This window comes from Gopherus flavomarginatus, chromosome 1 (genome assembly GCF_025201925.1).
Source record: "Gopherus flavomarginatus isolate rGopFla2 chromosome 1, rGopFla2.mat.asm, whole genome shotgun sequence".
NCBI classification, from domain to species: Eukaryota; Metazoa; Chordata; order Testudines; family Testudinidae; genus Gopherus; species Gopherus flavomarginatus.
The window spans coordinates 120,208,287-120,228,147 of NC_066617.1; the positions used below are offsets into that span (position 1 = coordinate 120,208,287).

A 19,861-nucleotide genomic window follows, 5' to 3' on the forward strand; every position below is an offset into this window, starting at 1 on the left:
TGGAACATATGGACAAAAACCTGCTAAAGAAATGACTATGTAGGGATTATCTTCCTCTTGACATCAGTCATTCCAAGGCCTGGTCTACATTACCGGGTTAGGTCAATGCAAGATGCCTTGTCTCAACCTAGCTGTAGAGGTGCCTTCACTTATGTCAGTGGGAGTGAAATTTAAGCGCCTCTCTGCCAATTTAACACCACAACCTCCCCACGCAGTGTACATGGACGATCAATGTAGTGTCAGTGTAGACACGGCATTGCCTTTGTTGACTGTTGCTGGCTTTCAAGAGCCATCTCCCACACTGACAATACAAACGCTGCTAGGGAGCATGCACAGTGCTGACAGAGTCAAGTATGCACACACACAAGCAATGTAATAGCCACTGCAGTGGCTGTATGCTGATGTAAGCTATATTGACATAATTTTGCAGTGCAGACAGAGTCTAAGGTTTGTCTAATTATCCAAAGCCCATGATTTAAAATCTGGGGTCCTGCCTGCTTTCCCTGCCTTGCCTTTAAAAGCAACAGTAAGCAGTGACTGGGATTTTTGGCATTCTGTAGGATTCAGAAGAAAAGCAAAGCAACCTACAAGAGCATTTCAACGACCCTCCAATTCCTGTTAAAGCTGAGGATGGTTTCCATCTCCTCATTAGTCAATTCAAAGTCAAACACCTGAAAGGAAAGTGTTTTCAGTTAGGTCTGTAAGCAGCTGGAAATTAAGTGCACCTAAAGTAAAGATAAGGCAGCTATGACTTTGGGGTGAATTGTACCCCCTATTGGATGACCAAAAATCCCACTGAAGCATATACCCTCACTTCAGGTAGAGTGGAATACTTAGCGCGCACGCACGCACACACGCACGCACAAAATCCTTTCATCTGTAACTGCTCATATGACATCAGGCTTCCAGAAGTTCAACCCAGAACAACTAAAATGAAGACCCATGACTTTGGCCTTAGAATCTAAGGTGTCTCTTTCCATTGCATGTTGCCGGAGTACCTCTTTACTCCTATGAGTATTTCCACTGAAGTCAGTGGGCTGCTGGGTGAGCAGGTCTAGTCCAAGGATGACGACTTGTGTGGCACCTACTCACTTATTGTCCCACTGACTTCAAGGGCAGTCCTCAGGTGAGTAACTTCTCTCCACTGTGAGAAAGAGAACATAACATAAGAACGGCCATACCGGGTCAGACCAAAGGTCCATCTAGCCCAGTATCTGTCTGCCGACAGTGGCCAATGCCAGGTGCCCCAGAGGGAGTGAAGCTAACAGGCAATGATCAAGTAATCGCTCTCCTGCCATCCATATCCATCCTCTGATGACCAGTTCCACAAGTTGACTGTGTGAAGAACTTCCTTTTATTTGTTTTAAACCTGCTACCTATTAATTTCATTTGGTGACCCCTAGTTCTTATTTACTTATTCCCATAATACAACTTTTCCTTATCCACTTTCTCAACATCACTCATGATTTTATATACCTCTATCATATCCCCCCTTAGTCTCCTCTTTTCCAAGCTGAAGAGTCCTAGCCTCTTTAATTTTTCCTCATATGGGACCCTCTCCAAACCCCTAATCATTTTAGTTGCCCTTTTCTGAACCTTTTCTAGTGCTAGACTATCTTTTTTGAGGTGAGGAGACCACATCTGCACACAGTGTTCAAGATGTGGGCGTACCATGGATTTATATAAGGGCAATAATATATTCTCCGTCTTATTCTCTATCCCCTTTTTAATGATTCCTAACATCTTGTTTGCTTTTTTGACCGCCTCTGCACACTGCATGGACATCTTCAGAGAACTGTCCAAGATGACGCCAAGATCTTTTTCCTGACTCGTCGTAGCTAAATTAGCCCCCATCATCTTGTACGTATAGTTGAGGTTATTTTTTCCAGTGTGCATCACTTTACATTTATCCACATTCAATTTCATTTGCCATTTTGTTGCCCAATCACTTAGTTTTGTGAGATCTTTTTGAAGTTCTTCACAATCTGCTTTGGTCTTAACTATCTTGAGTAGTTTAGTATCATCAGCAGACTGCCACCTCACTGTTTACCCCTGTCTCCAGATCATTTATGAATAAATTGAATAGGATTGGTCCTAGGACTGACCCTTGGGGAACACCACTAGTTACCCCTATCCATTCTGAGAATTTACCATTAATTCCTACCCTTTGTTCCCTATCTTTTAGCCAATTCTCAATCCATGAAAGGACCTTCCCTTTTATCCCATGACAGCTTAATTTACATAAGAGCCTTTGGTGAGAGACCTTGTCAAAGCCTTTCGGGAAATCTAAGTACACTATGTCCACTGGATCCCCCTTGTCCACATGTTTGTTGACCCCTTCAAAGAACTCTAATAGATTAGTAAGACATGATTTCCCTTTACAGAAACCATGTTGACTATTGCTCAACAGTTTATGTTTTTCTATGTGTCTGACAATTTCATTCTTAACTATTGTTTCGACTAATTTGCCCGGTACTGACGTTAAACTTACCTGTCTGTAATTGCCGGGATCACCTCTAGAGCCCTTTTTAAATATTGGCGTTACATTAGCTAACTTCCAGTCATTGGGGACCGAAGCCGATTTAAAGGACAGGTTACAAACCTTAGTTAATAGTTCCGCAACTTCACATCTGAGTTCTTTCAGAACTCTTGGGTGAATGCCATCTGGTCCCGGTGACTTGTTAATGTTGAGTTTATCAATTTATTCCAAAACCTCCTCTAGTGACACTTCAATCTGTGACAGTTCCTCAGATTTGTCACCTACAAAAGCCAGTTCAGGTTTGGGAATCTCCCTAACATCCTCAGCTGTGAAGACTGAAGCAAAGAATCCATTTAGTTTCTCCGCAATGACTTTATCGTCTTTAAGCGCTCCTTTTGTATTTTGATTGTCAAGGGGCCCCACTGGTTGTTTAGCAGGCTTCCTGCTTCTGATGTACTTAAAAAACATTTTGTTATTACCTTTGGAGTTTTTGGCTAGCGGTTCTTCAAACTCCTCTTTGGCTTTTCTTATTACATTCTTGCACTTAGAAAGGAGCATAAACACTGCCAAATTATTTGCCTCACTACGATTTGACTTCCACTTTTTAAAGGAAGTCTTTTTATCTCTCACTGCTTCTTTTACATGGTTGTTAAGCCACGGTGGCTCTTTTTAATTCTTTTACTGTGTTTCTTAATTTGGGGTAGACATTGAAGTTGGGCCTCTATTATGGTGTCTCTAAAAAGTGCCCATGCAACTTGCAGGGATTTCACTTTAGTCACTGTACCTTTTAACTTTTATTTAACTAACCCCTCATTTTAGTATAGTTCCCCCTTTTGAAATTAAATGCCACAGTGTTGGGCTGTTGAGGTGTTCTTCCCACCACAGGGATGTTGAATGTTATTGTATTATGGTCACTATTTCCAAGCGGTCCTGCTATAGTTACCTCTTGGCGCACGTCCAGACTAACCCGCAGCATCGGCGGGTTAAAATCGATTGCTCGGGGATCGATATATCGTGTCTAGTCTGGATGCGATGTATCGATCCCCGAGCGCGCTTACATCGATTCCGGAACTCCATCAACCCGAACGGAGTTCCGGAATCGACACGGAGAGCCGCGGACATCGATGCCGCGCTGTCCAGACGGGTGAGTACCTCGATTTTAGAAATTCGACTTCAGCTACGTTATTCCCGTAGCTGAAGTTGCGTATCTAAAATCGATTTTAATACCTAGTCTGGACGTGGCCTTGGACCAGCTCCTGCACTCTACTCAGGATTAAATCTAGAGTTGCCTCTCCCCTTGTGGGTTCCCATACCAGCTGCTCCATAAAGCAGTCATTTAAAGTATTGAGAAATTTTCTCTCTGCATTTCGTCCTGAAGTGAAATGTTCCCAGTCAATATGGAGATAATTGAAATCCCCCACAATTAGTGGGTTCTTAATTTTGATAGCCTCTCTAATTTCCCTTAGCATTTCATCATCACTATTACTGTCCTGGTCAGGTGGTCGATAACAGATCCCTAATGTTATATTTTTATTAGAGCATGAAATTTCTATCCATAGCGATTCTATGGAACATGTGGATTCGCTTAAAATTTTTACTTCATTTGAATTTACATTTTCTTTCACATATAGTGCCACTCCTCCCCCTGCACGACCTGTTCTGTCCTTCCGATATATTTTGTACCCTGGAATGATTGTGTCCCATTGATTGCTCTTAGTCCACCAGGTTTCTGTGATGCCTATTACATCAATATCCTCCTTTATTACAAGGCACTCTAGTTCATCCATCTTATTATTTAGACTTCTAGCATTTGAGTAAAAGCACTTTAAAAACTTGTCCTTGTTTATTTGTCTGCCCTTTTCTGATGTGCCAGATTCTTTTTTATGTGACTGTTTATCATCTGATCTGGCCCTTACATTATCCTCTTCTGTCCTTTGTTCCTGACTATAACCTGGAGATTCTCTACCAACAGACTCTCCCCTAAGAGAAGTCTGTGTCCGATCCACATGCTCCTTTGCTGCAGTCGGCTTTCCCCCATCTCCTAGTTTAAAAACTGCTCTACAACCTTTTTAATGTTTAGTTCCAGCAGCCTGGTTCCAGGCTTGTAGGTAGACTATGGCCCCTTAGCAAAGCTATGCAGTTTTCCCTCTCAGAGTTAACATGATCAGACCCATCTCCTGTTAAGATTTGCTGGGATTTCCCCTCCCTTATAATAAATGTAAACATTGATATAGCCATACCTGTTTCAGGATAGCAGTCCCCCAACAGTGATCAGTGCTAGATGCTTCAGAAGAAGGTGCAAGGAAGCCAATGGTGGAAAATTAGGGAATAACCTTCCCCTAGAAGACTTCTTTTCAACTCCCATCAATTATTAGTAGCATTATACCCCGAAGCATAAGTGATTATAGTGCTAATGCATTTTTAGCCTGTCCTGTACAACTGATGATGTTTTAGGCAGCCAGAATGCTTGAGCCTACTAAGGTTTTGGTGTCAGGGATTTGTTGTGGCACAGCATTCCACCATTCATTTATGCATTGTATAAGTTATGCCTGTCACATTCTTGTATTAGGTGCTCGCACCAACTGATCTTTATTATATCAACCATTGTAGTGCCATAATATCCCTTTTTAAGTCCTCTCCTCTCTAAACTAAATAGGCCTAATCTTTTCACACATTTGACCATATATTTTTAAGTCTACTCATATTAAATTACTTAGAGGTAATGCATCCCAGAGGGTAGACCACAGATTTATTCCCAGCTTTGCCATTAGCCTACTGGGTGACCTGGGGCAAGTCCCTTCATCACTCACAGTTTCCCCATCTATAAACAGGTGGATAATGAGTCTGACCACTCTTGCAAAGCATTTTGAGATCTACTGCTGAAAAGCACAATATAAGAAGTAGGTATTAAGTTTAACTCTAGCTGTGTAGGAGTAGAATTAAAGCTTAAAATTAAGAGACTTGGAAATGTGGTATGACAAATAAGATGTGAGAGTTTAATTCACTTTGTTCCTAGTTTTAAATTTAACAAAAATGCAAGTCCACTTTAATTTTCACACAAAGCATGAAGTACTGAATGCTGAAATACTGAAAGATCTTTCCACCTCTCTGCCCCTCCTCTTGCTCCCATCAAATGTAATTTGGGTTAATGAGAAAATATGAAGATGTAATGGACAGGTGTAGCAATAGTCTTATTTGAAACCTTACCTTAAAGTTCTCCTCAATACGGTGTGGTTTGTCAGACTTGGGAATGACTGCCACATTCCTCTGGATGTGAAACCGGATCAGAACCTGAGAATAAAGAACCGGAATTCTGATGACACTGAAGCTACCAGTACTAGTAAAGCTCGTCAAGGGCTTTTTGGAGGGTTTGTTTGTTTTTTCTGTGGGGTGGAGGGGGCGGGGGCAAGGAGTGTATTGTTCTAAATAAAAGTTTTCTAGAAATGTAGCACTTCTTTTTTTCTGGGGTTACAAACCAATTCCAGTTTCTGCAAAATGTATTCATTGTTCAGAAGTATTCCTCAGGTGGTTTGTGCAAACAAATTGCATCCAGTAGTGTGTTTGCAAGCTGCTCAAGTCAACTATGACTTGCTTGCAATGTCATTGTTTCTGCTCCCTGCTTGGGCAAGAAGTTTTTGGAAAAGAGGACGCCCTCAGTGACTCCCATGGCCTGTGTTATACAGGGGTTCAGATGATCTTAGAGGCCCCTTCTGGTCTTCAGAACTGAACAAGGAACAGCTAAGGCTCCCAGCTTAGACGTCTTCAGCCGAAAAAAGGGATGAATTTTTCAGGAAGCATTTTTTGGAAAAAAAAAAAAATAAATAAATTCACCCTGTTTTTCAAACTACTTTATGATTGGTACCTGACAACTGCTGACTGCGTGTGAGTGTGAGGATCTGTCTGAAGAGTCATTCTCTCAAACATTCTTACAAGCAAAAAAACAACAAAAAACAAAACCACCAACCACACATTTGTAAAAGTATTTGTGAACAGCCAATACTAAGAAGTACAAACATTGTCAAATTAAGCAGCCATGAGAAGTTTTCCTCAACTGTTCACAAAAACATTGAATTCTGGAAAACAAACACCTGCCAGCTTTAGTCAATAGCAAAACATTGAGGCATCCATGAAAAATAATTTAGCCGGGTCAAAGATTCATAGGGTAATTTGGCTGAAGCACATCAGATTTTTTCCACAGCCCCTTTCCATCAAGTTCATATGATCAACATGGCACTTTCTGGAGAACACGCAAAGGCCCATCTCTAAGGCTGGTCAGCAATAATCTGTGCTAATGACAGTCCTTCGTGTTCCCAGACTGAACAGTTTGTTCTGACAATGCCTCTCCTTCAAAACTGAGTTACATTCTAAAGAGTCACTGTGTAAAGACGGCAGAGTATCTGTGGAAGAGTGCAATGTTGATGCAAGGCAAATTTATTACAAAGGAGGCAACGTGCACTGTGCTGTGACTCTTATGTACCTGAGCAGAGGTTTTGTTGTGTTTAGCAGCAATCTCTTTAATCTTAGGGTCCTCTAGAAGAATAGGGTCCTCTGGCTTGGCCCTATTTAAAAAAAAAAAAAACAAAAAAAAAAACAAACACCAAATGGATAAGAACAGTCAGTAGGTTAATTGTAGACTATCATCCCTTGCAGGAAACAGGATATATTTCACAGGAGGATTTGCAATATAGCAACAGAAATACATATCAGTTGTAACTGCATTGGTCATTCAACTTTCTTCAATGATTTGAGACAGACATACATACTCTAAAATGCTTCCGAGAAGAGAGGCTGCCAAGCATTCTTACCATGGCCTGTCAGGAGAGCCAAGGGGACTGTATGCGGTCACAGAGATCCCTTTGGATTGGCAATACTCAATCAGCTTCTTCTGGGTAAGGTATGGGTGGCACTCAATCTGCAAGCACAAGGACACACAGGTTCACCCAGCGGCAGACTGCACTGCTAGCATCTCCTGTGCTCCAGAGAACACAGACCCTAGGACTACCTTTGGAGCCACTCATATGCCTATGGTAGAAAGAAGTCTTGTAGAACATCATACACACTAAAAATTTACATGCCTTGCTATTCATTATTATTTGCACTACAACACTATCTAGAGCAGAGGTTCTCAATCTGTGGGTTGGGACTCCAAAATGTGTCTTAACCCCTTTTTAATGGGGTCACCAGGGCTGGCATTAGCCTTGCTGGGGCCTGATGCCAAAGCCCAAGCTCCTCCGCCTAGGGCCAAAGCCAAAGCCCAAGAGTGGCAGGTCTCAGACTATAGGCCCCCAACTGGGGCTGAAGTCCTTGGGCTTCGGCTTTGGCCCCCTGCCTGGGCAGCAGAGCTCAGGCTTAGGCTCTGGCCCTCCCACCTGGGGCTGCGGGACTCAAGTGGACTCAGGCTTCAGTCCACCTTCCTGAGGCCGTGTAATAATTTTTGTTGTCAGAAGGGGATCGCAGTGCAATGAAGTTTGAGAACCCCTGACCACAGGCCTGAACCTATATCAGAGCCACATGGTGCTAGGTTCTGTAAAACACAGTAGCAGTCCTGAAGCGCTTTGAGTCCAAATAGACAAGTACTATTATCCCCATTTGTAAAATGGGGATACAAGGGTAAGTGACTTGCCCAAGGTCATGAAGGAAGTCTGCAGCAGACCAGGATCTACGAAGTCGCTGTTCAGTGAATTAACCACAAAGTTGTTCTTCCTTCTTTTATAATGATGATGATTATAGAAAACCTGGTAATAGTCTACATCCCCATCACACAAAAGTTACTCTCCCATGGTGAGCAGAATTTTGCTAGGGCAAGTATATGTGTAATGCTTTAACTATACTGTATATGGGCAACACAGCAGTGTAATTGTCATCATAGAAACCAGAACTTGGAGATTTCCCAACTTGTTGCTTTAACGCCTTGTAAATTTACATTAATATAGTTTTGAATCTCCTCTCATATACTGATTACATATTCAAATAATGCAGCCTGTAAAGCATGCATATACTTCTACAAGAGCAGTGAATCATTTTAAAGTACTTCTTAGATTGTAAATACTTCAGGGCAGAATCTGTGTCTTTTTAAGGTATATGTAATACACCCACCAAAGTGGGAAGCTAATCCTGATTGGGACGTTTGGATACTCCAGCTACATAATATTAGACAACAATATTATTAAAAAACTGTTTTAAAGCAATTTGTTTTACGTTCATGTTTAAAAAAGGTGTTAGGCAAAGTCAAACGGCTTATTAGGCTCCATAAATAAAGAGCCAAATGGAGTAGTTATCAAATCCTTTATCCTGCCTTCTGAAGTCACAGGAAACTGGCTGACCAAGACCCCACCACACCTTCAAAGGTAAAAAGGAAAAGCCTTTGGCCTGATCATGCCAGGTCTTACCTCGTGCAGGTAGTCCCATTGGTGTCAACGGCACTGTTTACATGAGTATGGATTCCCATGTTTATTCATGCTTATAGATTACGCTGCAGGTGCTGGTGTTAACTTGGCACGTTTAACTGGCAATCTCAATGGTCATACAAACTTTATGGTTACAATGCTGTGTCTACAAATACAGCCCCTCCCCGCTATGCTTAGACCATGCTAAAGTTACACATTCAGCCAAACAAGTCATTTAATAAAGCCGTAAATGGTTGGGGGAAAAAAATTATATGGGAACACTTCCCAATCATACTGCAGAACCATGACATGAGACAAGGATAACAATAAAACTGGAGGTATAGCTTTAAGACTCTGAAATGCTCATGAATGCTATTGCCGTGTACTGCATTAAACAGAGGAAAGTTCAGCAGCTATAGTTTAAAGCCAGAAATCTGTTTTTTTTTTGTTTTTTTTGCAGGGGGCACCTTGGAAAAAAACTGCACAAGACTGGGAAAAATATAAATCAACTCTAGTGGGCTTAAATCTGTGGGTATATTTTGTAGGCTCAAATGTATCATAGTGTTCTCCAACTTCTTGATGTTTAAGATATCTGTCATGGACAGGCTGGCCCTTTAAAGGGGAGTTGGGTTCTGCCTAGTCTGTGAGGTAGCAGTTAACTAACTCCCTCATGATCTTGATCTGGTGACTTAATTACAACTATTGATCCCAGCTGTGAGTGAAAGGGTCTGAGAGAACTACACAGGACAGAGAACTCAGTTAAGGGAGCTTCCTGTTGGTAGGAAGGGCTCGATGAAGGCAGGTTGAAGCAGGAAGGTCCCTGGGAGAAGGAGGAGTGAGGAAACCTGATGCAAAGAAAAGCCTTAAGGGGAAAAGTCCTACGTGGCAGTGCTTAGTTTATGAAACATAGAACACCATGGAGTCTGAAAGTAGGGCAAAGGGAGGGACCTGCAATATAGCCCAAAAGGGGCAGAACTACCATTTGTTTAGCTATGTATCTGGATTTTCAGTTTGTCCTTTCATTACCTGGAAAGGGACAGAACTTAAGAGGTAACTGGGCTGGGCCACAGAAGATGCAGATAGAAATAGATCAGGCCATTGCAGGGCAAAAAAGTGACCACCAGAGGGTGCTAGAGATGAAGACCCCTGCAATGTCAGGCTCGAATACCTCGGGGTGCTATGATGATGAGTGAAACCACTTGCAGCATTTCATGGTGTTGTGAACAGTTTCATATTCTGCACATGCTGCTACAAGGTATATCAGGTTAGTCCAGATACCACATGACTAGTGGGATGCAAGTTAGGATTGTCATTCAACAGTAATACCCACTCACTGTAAAGTAATGGCAACAGACATTCCTGAGTTTTCAGTATTTTGCTGAATTCCAGATTCCTTAAGTTCAGTGCAAGCATACGTAGCCCAGCCTTTACACTATGTTCAGCAGAAACCAGCAGGAATAAATACTTTACCTGGTTGTTGGCAGGCTTGAATTTTAAACCAGGTTTAGTTAAGAGTCTCTCAATCTGTTTGTGGTTAAAGTTGGAGATTCCAATGGCTTTCACCAGACCTGCATCCACCAGCTCTTCCATAGCCTAATGGACAAAGTAATCCAGTCATGTGCTGGAGCTAGTACTACTGCCAGCTTAGTCTTTTTCCTTTACCACAGTAACTGATAAACCAATAGGGAGGTCAGACTAGAGCAGAGTGGGCAAACTTTTTGGCCCGAGGGCCACATCTGGGTATGGAAGTGCCATAGCAGGCCATGAAAGCTCATGAAATTGGGGGTTAGGATGCGGGAGGGGGTGAGGGCTCCGGCTGGGGACAGAAATGAGGAGTTCAGGGTCTGGATTGGGATTGAGGGGTTCGGAGGGTAGAAGAGGGAATAGGGATGGAGCAAGGGGTTGGGGTGCAAGCTCCGGGTGGCGCTTACCTCAAGCAGCTCCCAGAAGAATCGGCATGTCCCCATTCTGCTCTTACACGGAGGCGCGGACAGGCGGCTCTGCACACTCCCCTGTCTGCAGATGCCGCCCCTGCTGTGGTGGTAGCGCTTGGACGGGGGCAGCATGCGGAGCCCTCTGCCTGCCCCTATGCGTAGGAGCCAGAAGGGAGACATGCTGGCTGCTTCCAGGAGCCATGCAGAGTGGGGCAAGTCCCTGACCATGCTCCCTGGCTGGAGTGCTGGAGCGGAGCAAGCCCTGGACCCCACTTCCCAGGGGGAGCTTGAGGGCCGGATTATAATGTCTGGAGGGCCTGATGCAGTCCCTGAGCTGTAGTTTGCCCACCCCGGGACTAAATGATCTTATGGTCATGTCTGGCCTTAAAATCTTTGCATCTATGAATTGACTGTTCATGTTAAGCATGTCTGTTCCCCAGAGTCCATCCCACCATCACATCCAGTCCAGCCCACCTTTTCCTCATGAAAGCCAAACCTCATCCTTTTAGGACACTGTCTTTTTATGCCATCTTATAGGAGCAATGAGGTTAATAAATCACTCTGTTTTTGACCCGACAGGAAAAGACATGAAAAGCACAGACCTGAGCCTCACAGGTAGGCAATCACATTGTTCTTTTTCACAATATTCAGCTTACCATTATGGAGGAAATGGCATTCTCAGAGCCACTACATCTCCTAGGCTGTGGGTAACAGCAACAGACATAGAATCATGCCACTCAAATGGAGTAAGGAGTAGATAGTTCTCAATAAAGAACATTTGGAAACCTTAAATTCCTAGCAATGCAAAGACCCTGTGAGCAGCCCAGAGTTGAATACATTTCTCCAACACTGCAGCCCCCACCATTCCTAGCATGTAGCCTTCTGCTCAACTTCTGGTGTGTAAGCACAAAGAGGGAATTTTTACCTCCCATGTGTCCAGAATATCAGTGTTACTGGGGACAACCATACCGTTGTCATCTACAGGACGCATCTCCTCACCAGCCTGTCATATCAAGACAAAGTTTAAAGAGATTTATTTTCAGATCTGGAATACCCAAATTCTACCAGCAAGACAAAATGGGTACATAGGCCCCAGTTCAAAAAGGAACTTAAGCACATGCAAAACTTTAAAACGATGTGCTTAAAATTATGTGCATATTGAAGTACCTTGCTGAATCAGGGCCATACTACATATAGTGACTTCAGTTGGGGCTAATAAAGGGGAAATAGTAACCTTTGTTCACGTAATTAGCTTTTGTTCACGTAATTAGCTTAAGTCTAAAGAGAGGAGAGGGAAGTTCCTCATTCTTTATGTAAGAAATTTCATTCCAGCCTTGGCATTCATCCCAAAAAACTATGGTTAATTCTGTGACTTGCTTCATCTTCCACTGATAATCACTCTAAATAGATCAATAATTAAGAACATAAGAATGGCCATACTGGGTCAGACCAAAGGTCCATCTAGCCCAGCATCCTTTCTTCCAGCAGTGGCCAATGCCAAATGTCCCAAAGTGAATGAACTGAACAGTTAATCACCAAGTGATCCATGCCCTGTCACCCATTCCCAGCTTCTGGCAAAAAGAGGCTAAGGACACCATTCCTGCCCATCTCGGCTAATAGCTATTGATGGACCTATTCTCCATGAACTTATCTTGTTCTTTCTCCCAAAACAGGAATCCACACAACACTGCCCCTGCAGCTGAAGAAGCCTGGATGTGAAATACCCTACTCCAAACTTATGCATTCTATGTTGTAAAGTTACAGTTCTGCTATTCCTTAGAGAAAAAAGTATAGCATGCAGCCACCAGAACTCCTAAAGAGCTAATTGACAGCTAAATACCCATATGCACAGGAGTATAGCCTTGCTTTTTCCATGTAGGTGACCTGCACTGGAGCACTTGTTGGTTGCTCCCAAAGTCTCTGGAGGCTTGGAATGCTGTGGAAGCAACATCTATAGATGCCGCCTTCTCCTCATCTTCACCCCTCTTCTGCCAGAGAAGTGGCTTCACATTTCTCTATATAGTGTAACATTTAGATAAATAAAGCATGGCAAAGAGGCATTCCAGAAGGAGGCTAGTCCTCCTTCGCTGACTAGATGGTGGCCATGGTCTAGCATCTGAGCACTCAAGGATTCTTACAGGATGATGAGGAGAAAAGAACTAGAGGAGACTTGCTACCTTGAATCCCATAGGAAAATGAATAAGGTAGAGGTCCAGGTAATCCAGTTTCAGTGCAGCAAGGCTTTTCTGGCATGCCCCCTTCACAAGGGATCTCTCATGAAAAGTGCACCACAGCTGCAAGGAAAAAACCATGCATGACAGTTACTCTGAAACCTCAGAGAATCCCCCTGACCAGAGAGAGGCTATGTTATATCTACTAGAAGCAGATCTGAGAGCATTACCCCTTCTGCTTACATGGCTTATGCCAAGGACAGATCTATGTGTCTTGCTGCTAAAATTGTAAATCACAGATTAAAATAGAGGCCAAACTCAAAATACAGTATTAGCACAAAGCAACTAGAATTTGTCTTTATCAAAAGGAATTGAAAGAATAAAAAGTTTCCTGCCATGTGTCCCCCAGATGGGAAAAACTGCATGTATTTTGGCAAGCCCACATTTTCAAGGTGATTAAAGTTGTCAGTATGGCCTATTGATCTTTATAACCTAATTCCAAAGCTCAGATACAAGGAGAGAATTGTCATACGGTATTAGGAAACTTCAATAAATCCCCAATAAGCCATACATCACTGTCCTGAACCCAAACTAGAGCTGGTTGTAACTTGTCTTGTATTTAAAATATTTTGATGGAAAAACTGGTTTTGACCAAAATTAAAAGTTGAAAAAAATGTTATTTTGGTCAAAATTTCCATTTTTTTAAATTGAAAACTAGAAACAAAAAATTCCTAGTAACAATGTCCATCTTCTAGTATGGTGGTTTTGGTTTTTTACCACCCAATAACCTTCTCCACCACAAAAGACCCCAAAACAAAACAAAAATAACCAACATTTTGTTTTTTTGACAAACTTTCTCCAGAAAATTAAAATACAAATACCCACAAATTTCCTGCTCTACTAAAACTGGTTTTAGGAAGAGGAACAAATTCAGAGATGAGTACAGAGGTGATCTAAGTTGGTTTAGCTCATATGTAAGTGGGCCAGAAGAAAAAAAAAAGTAGAGCAATTAAAGCAATTAACTAGAAAAGGAAAAGTTATAATAGGCCCCCAACTTTAAATTACACCTTATTCCAGGTTTTCATTGCATTTCGTTTCATTTCATTTGTTCCACCAATTTAGGCTTCCTTATGCATCAGCGAGTAGGTCTTAAAAAAAGTTAACTTAAGCATTGCCTCTGAATTTGACCTAGAGACTTTAAATTCTAGTTTTTCCTACCAGGCTTCTTGGGGGAAAAAGCCTTAAAATAGCAAAGACTCAAAATATACAGATCAGGAGAAATTAACATGATCATGGTGTACACGCTACCCTTCTCTGAGTTGTCAATATGCTCTCAGGACTGTTGTTCTCCCATTGCAAATAATGGATGAACTTTATGGAAGATCCTGTTCCAGACAACAGAATTACAAGAATCCCATTTTCCTTGCTTTTACCCCTCTCCATGACTCGCTAGAAAGACAGAAGCATAAAACTGATAGCATGGGTGAAGAGGATTATTCCCTTGGTCTTTTTACCCCTGGAGCATTGGCTTTCTGTTGAGCTCTATCTCTCTCCATGTAGCCAACTGATTTGCCCCAGGACCTCATGATACAATTCCTGTAGCCAGGGTTGTACCTTACTGACAACAAAAAGATCTTCCCGTTTCACAACCCCTTCCTTGATTTTCTGCTGTATCCCATCCCCTATTTCACTCTCATTCTTGTACAAATAGGCACAGTCGAAGTGGCGGTATCCAATGTCGATGGCAAACTTCACTGCTTCTTCCACCTTCCCTGGAGGAGCCTGAAAACAAAACGAACACCTGTAAAATGCCAACATTTCCAGATAGGAGAGTGGCTCAAACTGACCACAGAGGGGGTGTGCTAATCCAATGGCATGCAAACTAAATCAGACTGCTCACCATTCTGTATGTGCTTCTGTACCTGGGAATTTAATCTGTGATCTGTATTTATACCAAACATAAAACTACTCAGGGTTTTGTTGTATGGGACGGAATCCAGAGGAGAATGTGAAACACAAAGCAAGAGTGATTTTGAGAACCCCAGCTGGAAGGGTCAGTTTCTAGTTTGAAAACAGTGTTGGATTCCTGGCTCTATAACTATATCCAGGCTACACAACCACCATCAGATCTATGTATGGGGGTAGCTCTTGCCTTCCTGCCCCACTCTCTCTACCTTCTCTGATCCGCCCCCCACCCCTACACACACCAACCAGGATAGCTTTGTGGGGACACCCCTTTGCTACTGGCAAGCCTAGCCCACATCAGCCACCCTCTCTATCAGTTAGGACAGCTTTTTGGGGGGAGGTTGCTCCTTTAAGTACCCCCACAACCCTCTCCTCACATGCACTACCAGGTAGCAGAAGCCTAAGATGGTACTGTGTCTAACACAAGCCCTAGATGGAATCTTGCAAAAATACTGTTCCCCATTCCCCACAGTCCATGCACATGTTCCTGGAGTCATGGGAGTGAAAGGTGGTTGCGGGGAGGACTTGCCTAACAGTTCTCTCTTCTGGATGCACAGCCTGGATATTTTTATTAGTTGCATTGGAGTTAATGGGCACTGTGTGGGGCTGAATTCCCTAGATGGATCTGAAACCCTCAAATCCAAATGCTGCTGGGCTTCTTTGGTTATTTTCTCCCCAACTGTGTAACTTTGCATAGTATATGCTCAGGGCTCGATAAATGATACATATAATAAGACTATTCAGTGCTGTACTTTCTTTACTGCAAGTGCATAAAGACTGCCCTTGGAACGGATGAGAAGGTAGAAAGTTTTTTTTCCTCTGTCCTTGTGATGAACTAGGAACGTTCTTAATGTTTTCTCTAAATACTGTGTTGGTGCCTCAGTGTCCCCTCTGCAGTTCTTAAGTATCTAGGTAGTGGAATAAGGGTTTGTAATTGCTGCAGAGCAAAGGGCCAGTGCACCTAAATCCCTGACACTGTCTCCTTAAAACTGCTGGCCTGGGCCCCTCCTCTGCAAAGGTGCCAACTGAAGGTGTTAGAAACAAAGGGATCAGGTGACCTCCTGCCCTGGGAAAGGAAGTGAGCAGAGGAGGAGGGGCTGGATGGGGCTGTTAGTCTGGAGCTTGCTGGGGACAAGGAGTGAAGTGCAGACGTGGGGGTCTGGCTCATTGCCCCCCAGAATGGACCCAGCTGAAGGGTCCGGTTCTCTGTACCTACAAGCTCTGTTTTAGACCGTGCTCCTGTCATCGAATAAACCTCTGTTTAACTGGCTGGCTGAGAGTCATGTCTGACTGCAAAGTGGGGGTGCAGGACCCTGTGGCTTCCCCAGGACCCCGCTGGGGCGGACTCACTGTGGGAAGCGCACGGCGGGCAGTCTGCTCTGAGGGAGAGGACGCTCCCCAAAGTCCTGACCGGCTTTGTGGGGAGCAGTTCCAGAGCATCGCCCAAGGACTCTGTGACAGTCCTCATTTCAAATTTTGTCTAATCAAATTTGAGATCAACAGAAATGGCAGGTGGTCTACACGTTTCAGGATCAAACGCAGAAAAACAGGTTCTCCTTTAGCTCAGTCAATAAATTTGCCTCTTTGACCTGCAAAGATTCATTCAGCTGCTTGCTGGAATGGATTCCTTACAAATAAAACACAGTTATCTAATGAAGATAACCAGATGGTATAGGTTATCTGTTCTGTATTCACAGAAAGGTTATTTGGCAGTTACTTGCTTATTGTTGCCCCAATATACCCATGCCATAGCTCTTTTTATAATCTCTACGATATGTATTTCCAAGCTTCTTCATAGTACAGACCACATTTTAATGCAGAGATTCTCTTGGGGACTCTCCCCTCGCCTCACAAGCTTTGCAATCATATGGATCAATCTCCCTTCCCACTGTCTACTTCATAATCACCCCGTGGTAAACAGCACTTGCTTAAGTAGAAAGTGAATACTAGAAAAGTCTGTAATATTTTTAACTTCTTTTAACATGATCCAGCAGGTGGAACAAGGACATGTGTGACCAGACAGTTATCCACAGCGGAGAACCTCTGCTCTACATGTTGATAAGTTATGCAGCTGAAAACAACAGATACTGGGCAGAGATGATAGAATTCAAAAATTCTGAATGTTCCTACAGTAATGTTAACTTTGTCTCTGCATTACTGTACATCTAAAGAGGGTCTTTCATCACATGAACACACAACACAGAGCAGTGCAGAATACTGGCTATCAATACAATATACATAGAAACTGCAACTATTTTCCTATAACTATGAGCTCTTTTTTACTGTGCATAAAACTGTTCTAAAACAATGTACATACTGGGTGATCTTCACTTGTCCTCTGTGTGGTTACATTGCCAGCTTTAACGTTGTTTTACTAGATTTTTGTACATAAAACACACTCCCCTGGTAAGAGTGATTCTTGTAATTGCAGTTCCAATTTGTCACATCTAAGGCCAGAAAGAACCATTATAATCAACTTTGTATTTAAGTAAAATACACCCCAAAATTTGCTGCCAGAGACCCTTTGGAAACCTGAATTTTTAAAGAGTCTTTTATGAAGATGTGTTGTCTCACTGCTGGCTACATTTTAGTCAGCGTCAGTAACTCTTAAACCAACATTTTATGCTCACAAGTAGCTCAGGATCCAGGCATCTAGAACAAAGCCCAATTCCTACAACTGCTGCTTTATTAGCCTTTTATTGACATTGTTAGAACAGCAGCTGAAACGCGGCTAGGCTCCTAAATCCATATAAGGCCCAGGCACTGAGCGCAATAAAACCAAACACCTACCAGGAAGTTGGACTTCACAATGCCATCCAGATCTTGCTAGCAACAGAAACAAACATAGCTTGCAAAGGGGTAACTAACCGGCCTGTGCTGCTGCTGCTGCCGCCGCCCCTGGCATTGCAGGAAGCCCCGAGGAAAAGAAACTCCTGCCTCTTGCACAGCCGCAGCTGGAAACTTTGGCCGCACTTGTAAAGGGAGAAACAAAAGCCACGAGCCGAGCGCTTCCTAAGGCAGAGAGCAGCTGCAATGTACCCGGCGTGCCAGGCCCTGGATCCCGTCCCACCCTTTGCAATTACCTGCCAGGTGCCCAGCCCCAGGATGGGCATCTTGGCCTTGGTGCTCAGTTGCACGTAGGTCGCCATGATTCCCGCTCTCCGAGTCTCTGCGGACCAGGCCCCCGGGCTTTGCTCCCGCGGAGCCTCTTTGATAGGCTTGGCCACGCCTCAGCCGCTGGGAATGAGCAGCACTGGCGGACAGGGCTGTGAGCAGGGCGGGGCCCGGGCCGGAGGCACGCGAAGCTAAGCGCCTGGCGCTGGGGCAGGTCTCTCCTTACAGCATGAGTCGCTGTCTGCAGCCGCCCCGCTGTCTGCACGGCCCAGCTCTTCGCGGGAGTTTCCCACACAGAACAGGCGCCTCTCGCCGTCTCTCCAGGCGCTGTGCGGACCCAGTCAGTGCGAGCAGCGCCTGGTTATCGGCGGGGAAGGGCCGAGGCAGCGGCTCCCCGCTCTCCACGTGGTAGTTAGACCAGCTGATTGTTCTGGCCTGCTCAGGGTTTGGCTTTATTTCTGGAATAGGGTAACCAAGGTCTCTGTAAAAAAAGGTCCCCGCCTAAATCCGTAGTTCGGTAAATGAACAAGCAGCCTAATTATCTGAAAGCTCTTGAGTATGCAGCAGTTCCCAAGGGCGAGTTGTGGGCCCTGGACAGCTCTGACAATCAGGCCCCACGGGTCTCAAACTAGGCCCCTGAAGTACACAAGCAAGGTGCCAAGTCTAAAAATATGCATCTTAGATGATCTCTGCTTCATTTCCCCATCTAAAATAGGGAAGAGCCTGACCTGCCTGAGTGGGCTATTGTGAGGCTCCGTTAATGTTTCTGAGGTGCTTTGAGATCCTACGATGGAAGCAGCAATTGAAATTGGTGTGGCTACTTCCACCTTTTCATGCTCTCTGTATGTATAAATATCTTCTGTCTGCGTGTTCCATTCTATGCATCTGATGAAGTGTGCTGTAGCCCACGAAAGCTTATGGTCAAATAAATTTGTTAGTTGCTAAGGTGCCACAAGTACTCCTGTTCTTTTATCAATAGAAATGTTATTGAACTACACATTCAGATCACACTGCTAGGGTGACCAGGTGCCTTGATTTTACAGGGACAGTCCTGATATTTGGGGCTTTGTATTATATAGGTGCTGATTATCCCCCACCCCCATCCTGATTTTTCACCCTTGCTATCTGGTCACCCTACACTGTGCGTTCTAGGGCTTTGTGTTCCAGGACTCCAGCCCTGTTCATGAAAGACCTTTTGGGTAAAAGGTCATATCTAACACTGACCTATTATATGGGGAGTGGCTAAACTTACTGACCCTCTGAGCCACATGTGACACTTCAGAAGTTCGAGAGCTGGGAGGCACCTGCCAGGGCTTGGGGTAGGGTGATCAGGTCGCAAGAGTGAAATATCAGGACACATTGGGCAAGCGTGAAGGGGGGGAGAGGACGACAATGACAGACACAGGTGCACATAGCCATGAGAGGGGGCCCTAGGAAGCTGCGAGAGGGGTTGTACGGCCCTTGCTGCAGCCTGCACCACAGGGCAAGGACACCTATTGAATTCAATGAGAATTTTGCTTGTGAATTGATGTACCTAGTTCTGAGATTATAAAGCCAGAAGGGATCCGGTGATCACCTGGTCTCACCGCCTAGCACAGACATAGAACTTTCCCAAAATAATTCCTAGAGGATAGCTTTTAGAAAAAGCTTTTAGAAAAACACCATGACCGTTAGTATATTGTTACTCGTTAATTACTCTCACCATTGAAAAGGTATGCCTTATATCTAGTGTGAATTTGTCTAGCTGCAACTTCCAACCGTTGACTCATGCTCTACCTTTCTCTTCTAGACTGAAGTGCCCATAATTAACTA

General features: G+C 43.7%; 1 protein-coding gene across 1 annotated transcript; it reads right to left on the reverse strand.

The window, feature by feature from the left end:
* Window positions 1-546: 546 nt before the first annotated feature.
* On the reverse strand, window positions 547-18,101 carry LOC127030024 (aldo-keto reductase family 1 member B1-like). The gene is made up of 9 exons (XM_050915944.1): window positions 18,019-18,101; window positions 14,585-14,752; window positions 12,977-13,093; window positions 11,725-11,802; window positions 10,336-10,458; window positions 7,285-7,391; window positions 6,957-7,038; window positions 5,687-5,770; window positions 547-671 (listed from the first exon to the last, which is right to left on the reverse strand). The coding sequence occupies exons 1-9, from the start codon at window positions 18,082-18,084 to the stop codon at window positions 585-587; spliced, it is 912 nt and encodes a 303-aa protein (XP_050771901.1). The 5' UTR covers window positions 18,085-18,101; the 3' UTR covers window positions 547-584.
* Between the last annotated feature and the right edge of the window lie 1,760 nt (window positions 18,102-19,861).

Excerpts from the sequence above, each read along its gene's own strand:
- LOC127030024 (XM_050915944.1), bottom strand. The coding sequence starts at position 18,084 with ATGGCGACCTACGTGCAACTGAGCACCAAGGCCAAGATGCCCATCCTG. Across the intron at positions 13,094-14,584 it reads ATCTTTTTGTTGTCAGTAAG|CTGTGGTGCACTTTTCATGA; the intron begins GTACAACCCTGG and ends TTTTCCTTGCAG. Across the intron at positions 11,803-12,976 it reads ATTTTCCTATGGGATTCAAG|GCTGGTGAGGAGATGCGTCC; the intron begins GTAGCAAGTCTC and ends TTGATATGACAG.